The sequence below is a fragment of the Glycine soja genome, chromosome 14 (assembly GCF_004193775.1).
Source record: "Glycine soja cultivar W05 chromosome 14, ASM419377v2, whole genome shotgun sequence".
Taxonomy (NCBI): Eukaryota; Viridiplantae; Streptophyta; class Magnoliopsida; order Fabales; family Fabaceae; genus Glycine; species Glycine soja.
Window position 1 is genome coordinate 35,492,623 of NC_041015.1, and position 7,000 is coordinate 35,499,622.

The 7,000-nt window shown below is 41.5% G+C and overlaps 1 protein-coding gene across 1 annotated transcript; it reads left to right on the forward strand.

Moving 5' to 3' along the window:
- Window positions 1–2,399: 2,399 nt before the first annotated feature.
- Window positions 2,400–3,026, forward strand: LOC114384030 (uncharacterized protein Mb2253c-like). The gene has a single exon (XM_028343713.1). The coding sequence runs from the start codon at window positions 2,400–2,402 to the stop codon at window positions 3,024–3,026; it is 627 nt and encodes a 208-aa protein (XP_028199514.1).
- The last annotated feature ends 3,974 nt before the right edge of the window (window positions 3,027–7,000 follow it).

Sequence of the window (7,000 nt, forward strand, 5' to 3'; positions counted from 1 at the left end):
CAAAACCTCAAAGAGAGTTGTGCTTGATCCTTAAGAGAAAACAACGCTGGAGACTTAGCCTTCCATTAATTAGTAGAAACGAAATTGTAGATTGAAGCAGAAATGAAATTGCAGAAAACGAATTTTATTCTACGTGAACAGTGCACATGAACAGTAAAAACTGGAATTCTAAAACCCTAGAATTATTCTCCTCTCCGAAAAAACTCCCTAAACTAAAACCCTGGTGCTGTTATATAGGTCCTCAGTCCCAAAGCTTACAAATCTATTTTAAGTCCAAGCCCATAAACGAAATAAAATAAAATCTAGACAAGATAAGATAAGATTGGATAAAATAAAATCTGGACAAAATAAAATCTAGATGAAATAAAATTTGGATAAGATAAGATTTGATAAAATAAAATTGTCTGCTCTCTTCAAGTCCAAGCCCAATTCCGGATTCAAGCCCAATTGCTTATAATTCTCCTGAAATTAAATTAAAAACACAAAATTAGTCAAGTAGGCCCAAATGATAAAATTGCATAATTAAGGCTAATCTATAATTAAAATGGTGATAAAAAGGGTTAAGAAATAGGAGAAAATAATGGCATATCACGCAGGTTGGATGTGTGAAGGGCAGGTTACCATGATCCATGATGAAGTCCCTCAAGAGCAATCAATCTGGGTGTGGCCATGCCCTCCTTAGTTCGAGTTGGGAAACTGGCAGATTATCGAACAACCAAAATTTCTGTGGCAAACATAATGTAATTTGTTAGTACTAACCCTATAGCTGGGCCTAGGCTTTATGGTTTTCTCCCTGTTTAGGCTTGTCTTTTGCTATCGAATATATATAAATAAAACCTTTCTTCATTTGTTCTTGCACTTTCATTCATTCTCATTTGTCTGCATGTTTATTTTTGTTGCAATTAAACGGTACAAATCCGACGATGAGTCCTGTGAAGGTACTAATACCAAGGACCCAGATGTCGATTTTGAGCAACTAGTAAACCAAGCTAAGGATGAAGAAGTTGAGGATTGGGGGCTTCCCCCAGAACTAAGAAGAATGGTCGAACAGGAAGACCGAGAAATGAAGTCACACCAAGAAGAGACGAAAATCGTAAACTTGGGTGTTGGCGAGGTAAAGAAAGAGGTAAAGGTTGGCACATGCATGACCACACATATCTGAGATGAATTGGTGGCTCTGCTACGAGACTACCAAGACATCTTCGCTTGGTCTTACCAAAATATGCCTGGATTGAACCCCCACATTGTGCAGCATAGGTTTCCTTTGAATCCCAGTTGCTCCCAGTGAAACAAAAACTAAGAAGGATGAAGCCCGAGATGTCCTTAAAGATAAAAAAAGATGTGAAAAAGCAATTTGATGTTGGCTTCTTGGCAGTGGTTCGATACCCGGAATGGGTTGCCAACATTGTGCCAGTCCACAAGAAAGATGGGAAAGTGTGAATGTGCATGGACTATCGGGATCTAAACCGAGCTAGTCCAAAGGATAACTTTCCTTTACCTCACATCGATGTCCTTGTAGATAACACAACCAATTTTGCTTTGTTTTCTTTCATGGACGGGTTCTCGGGCTACAACCAAATAAAGATGGCACCGGAGGACATGGAAAAGATGACCTTCGTCATCGTCACCCTGTCGGGAATGTTCTACAACACAGTGATGTCCTTTGGGCTTAAGAACACTAAGGCAACCTACCAATGGGCTATGGTAGCATTATTCCACGACATGATGAACAAAGAAATTGAAGTCTACGTGGATGATATGATTGCCAAGTCTAAAACCGAGGCGGAACACCTTGTCAACTTGCAGAAGTTTTTCGAGAGGCTGCATAAGTACCGACTAAGATTGAATCCCGTCAAGTGTACTTTTGGGGTCAAGTCGGGAAAATTGCTCGGTTTTATCGTAAGCCATAAAAGGATAGAGGTGGACCCGGACAAAGTAAAAGCCATCCTTGAAATGCTCGAGCCACGCACCGAGAAGCAAGTCTGAGGTTTCTTAGGACGCCTGAATTATATACCGAGGTTCATATTGCAGCTAACCACTACTTGTGAGCCTCTCTTCAAGTTATTGCACAAGAACCAGTCTGTCCAATGGAATGACGACTGCCAAGTGGCGTTTGGAAGGATCAAGTGATGCCTTATGAATCCTCCTGTACTTGTGCCACCTGTGCCTGGAAGACCCCTCATCCTATATATGATTGTGTTGGATGAGTTGATGGGGTGTATGTTGGGCAGCACGACGAGTCTAGGAAGGGGGAACAGGTCATCTATTACTTAAGCAAGAAGTTCATGACCTGTGAGATGAACTACTCTTTGCTTGAAAGGACATGCTATGCCTTGGTGTGGGCAGCCCATCGTCTAAGGCAGTACATGTTGAGCTACACCACTTGGTTGGTATCCAAGATGGACCCAGTCAAGTACATATTTGAAAAGCCCGCTCTCACCGAACAGATCGCTCGGTGGCAGGTTCTGCTATCAGAATTCGACATTGTTTATGTCACTCAAAAGGCGATAAAAGGAAGTGCCTTGGCAGATTACCTGGCTCAGCAACCCATCAATGACTACCAACCTATGCACCTAGAATTCCCAGATGAGGACATCATGGCCTTGTTCGAAGAGGAGGTGGAAGATGAGGATAGGGACAAATGGATAGTGTGGTTCGATGGCACGTCCAACGCACTAGGCCATGGAGTTGGGGTGGTTTTGCTTACTCCCAACGATCAATGCATACCCTTCACGGCAAGATTGGGCTTTGACTGCACGAACAACATGGCCAAGTATGAGGCATCTGCCCTTGGGATCCAAGTAGCAATTGACTTCAAGGTCAAATTGCTCAAAGTATATGGAGACTTAGCCTTGGTGATCCACCAAGTGAGAGGAGAATGGGAGACTAGGGATCATAAGTTGATACCCTACCGGGTTTACATCAAGAAACTGACAGAGTTCTTCGATGACATATCCTTCCGCCATATTCCCAGAGAGGAGAATCAAATGGCCGATGTGCTTGCCACTCTAGCATCTATGTTCTAGCTAACCCCGCATAGGAACTTGTCATACACTGAATTCATATGTCGCAGCAAGCCCATGCATTGCTGCTTAATAGAAGAGGAACAAGATGGTAAACCATGGTACTTCGATATCAAGCGATACATCGAAGACAAAGAGTACCCACAGGAGGCTTCTAACAATGGAAAGAGGATGTTGCGAAGATTGGCAGCTGGTTTCTTCTTGAGTGGAGATATCCTGTACAAAAGGAACCATGATATGATTTTGATCCGATGTGTGGACGCCAGGAAAGCTGAGCAGATGCTAGGGGAAGTTCATGAGGGGTCCTTTGGAACACACGCCAACGGACATGCCAAGGCCTGGAAGATTCTGAGGGTAGGGTATTACTACCTCACCATGGAAAATGATTGTTGTATCCATATGAGAAAGTGCCACAAGTGCCAGGCATTCGCCGACAATGTCAATGCTCCGCCCATGCCCTTGAACGTCTTGGCGGCACCTTGACCATTCTCTATGTGGGGAATAGATGTGATTGGAGCTATTCGGCCCAAGGCTTCAAAAGAACATCGCTTCATTTTGGTTGCGATCGACTACTTCACCAAATGGGTTGAAGCTACTTCATATGCCAGTGTGACAAGGAGTGTGGTGGTCATGTTCATCAAGAAGGAGATAATCTGTCGGTATGGGTTGGCCAGGAAGATTATCACTGACAATTCCATCAATCTGAACAACAAAATGATGAAGGAAATGTGTAAGGATTTCAAGATCCAACACCATAATTCCACGCCTTACAAGCCCAAGATGAATGGGGCAGTTGAGGCTGCTAATAAGAACATCAAGAAGATAGTTCAAAAAATGACTGTGTCATACAAGGATTGGCACGAGATGCTCCCTTTCGTGCTACATGATTATGGAACCTCGATGCGTACATCAACTTGGGCAACTCCATTCTCTTTGGTGTATGGGATGGAGGTTGTGCTTTCGTTTGAAGTAGAGGTTCCGTATTTGAGAATTCTAGCCGAGTCAGTGTTGGAAGAGTTGGAATGGGCCCAAGCACGCTTTGATCAGCTGAATCTTATATAAGGTAAGAGATTGGCCACCATGAGCCATGGACGATTATATCAAAGCTGGGTGAAGAACGCTTTCGATAAGAAGGTACGCCCACACAAGTTCAACAAAGGGGATCTCGTCTTGAAGAAAGTATCCCAAGCTCAGAAAGACCATAGGGGAAAATGGGCTCTGAATTACGAAGGACCTTTTGTCGTGAAGAAAGAATTTTCGGGAGGAGCATCGGTACTCGCCATCATGGACGATGAAGAATTGCATTCCCCCATGAATTTTGATATCATTAAATGATATTATGCTCAGTACTTGGGGCAACTAAAGGGTTCAATACAGGGTTGTTCTCCAAAGACTCATTGGGATCTCCCAAAGTCTTCCAAACCTTTGTATACCATGATTGCAACATTAATAAACATTGGATGGATGATTTGCGTTTTAATTTCCTGTGTTGTGTTTTTACTTGAGAACCTACACTTTCAATTTTGCCCATTGATCCGGAGCCATTTGGCTCTATCACAGGGGTGCCGTAAGCGTTTAAGTAAAATTGAACATAATAACATTTGTTTAATTATTGCACTTAAACTTCCTAATCATAAGCATGCATGCATTTGCATCTTGTCATCCTGCGGATCGGAGTATAAATGGAAATCCATTTTGAGTAGTGATCAATATCACACCAAAATCAAGACAAGAGTAAGTGAAAGGATAAGTATTTTGTGATGTTATTTCACATTTACTGTATGATTCCTTTTCCTTTATTCAAAAGCTTAAGGGGCATGTACGAGCAGGTGCTAGGCCAATGATTGATCAACCATCATCTCGCATCTGGCTCAAGACGTTAAAGAAGCGCTTCTAGGAGGCAGCCTAGTATCTCTAATCATGTTCTTTAAAATTCATGCTTTTATTTATCTATTTCCTTGAATTTTATTTGAATATGCCTAGTTTATTTGTGACCATAGGAGTTAATGAAACAATAAACATGGCTAGGAATAGCTTAAATTGTTGCAAAGGGGTTTCCCCAAAAAAAAAATAGAGTTAGCTCGCCCAGGCGAGCATGTCTGCACCAGAAGCATAAAATGGGGAGGGGTGAAGCCATTCTTCACCCCAAAATCTTCCCCAAGCTTTCAAAGACATAGGTGCTCAAGGAAATCATGAAACTAGCAGCCCTGAGCCACCATTTTTGAGTTTTAGCTTCCATTTGTTGTGTTTTTGTGCTTCCCTACAAGCAAGTATTGCTATTCTTCAAATTTTTGCTTCCCATTATGGTGCTTTAGTGCTTTAGTAGCTTGTTTCTTGCAAAATTCGTGAAGCAATTCATATAAGAATCCATGCTTTGATTTGTTGAATTGGGGGGCTATAGGGGATGACCATAGGCTTATCTTGAGTTTTAATATGAATGGGCATGTCGCATTGCCCCTGTTCCTCATTTTTTCATATTTAAACAGGCACCCACCAAGTGTTCAGTGAAATGCCTCAATGGCATTTGCGCGTGATTTTGTGAAACTTAGCTTGTGGAACGAATTGTGCACATATGGCTGCCATTGTGAATGTGTGGGCAGTTTTGTAGAAGCTAGAATAATTACCAACCAAATCTTTGTGTCCGCTCTTGCTCCGCGTCGAACCGAAGAGAAAAAAAAAATATAAAAGGAAAATGCCAAAGCACCCAAAAGCCAAAGTTCCCACTAAAATCCAGATTTCTAGAAAGTCCTATTGATCCATGATTACGCATATTATCTTTGATTTGATAGGAAATGACTTACAAAGTCAAAACATGACATGTTTGTGGTTCGGAATTAGGATGAAACACTTGCATGTGTGAGATTTTATACACAGTGAGCGGTTTTCCTCTATTTTCAATTGGACCCAATGCTTTCTTCTAATGTTCTTTTAGAGATGAAATGCAAATGTCCCAAGTCTCCTTTGTGGTTATTCTATCAGCATGTTTTCCTTCCCCGGTAGTCACATTATTTTTCTTCAAAAATATATGTTGCTCTGATCGGTTTGGAGGTTTGTTTCTTTGCTAAGCATGTTCGAGTTTTAGTGAAAGTTTGACAAAGACTATTAAAAGTCTTGTTTGCCTTACAGAGACAATCAAGTCCATTGGCACGCAAAGACAAATTATGGTCATCTACCCTCTTTTCGAAGACTTTAGTGCCTTTCGACAAAGACTATTAAAGTCTTCTTGCCTTCCAGAGATAATCAAGTCCGTTGGCACGCAGAGACAAATTATGGTCATCTGCCCCCTTTTCGAAGACTTCAATGTCTTTCGATCAAGACTATTAAAGTCTTCTTTGCCTTCCAAAGACAATCAAGTCCGTTGGCACGCAGAGACAAATTATGGTCATCTACCCCCTTTTCGAAGACTTCAATGTCTTTCGATAAAGACTATTACAATCTTCTTTGCCTTCCAGAGACAATCAAGTTCATTGGCATGCGGAGACCATCATGGTCATCCGCGTTTGTTGTTTTCAAGACTATTACAGTCTCCTTTGCCTTCTAGAGACAATCAAGTCCGTTGGCATGTGGAGACAATCATGGTCATTCGCTTTTGTTGTTTTCAAGACTATTACAATTTTCTTTGCCTTCCAAAGACAATAAATCCATTGACATGTAGGGACAATCATGGTCATCCGCTTTTTTTTTTGTTTTTAAGACTATTACAGTCTCCTTTGCCTTCTAGAGACAATCAAGTCCATTAGCATGTGGGGACAATCATGGTCATCCACTTTCATTATTTTCAAGACTATTATAGTCTTCTTTGCCTTCTAGAGACAATCAAGTCCATTGCCATGCGGAGACAATCATGTCTTTCGCTCTTTATCTTTTCAAAGGCTATCAGAGTCTTTCATCGAGACTTCGATGTCTCCCTTACTTTGCAAGACTTCAAGGTCTTGTGTTGATATACCTGATGCCTCTTATGCCCTTTCTTTTGACAG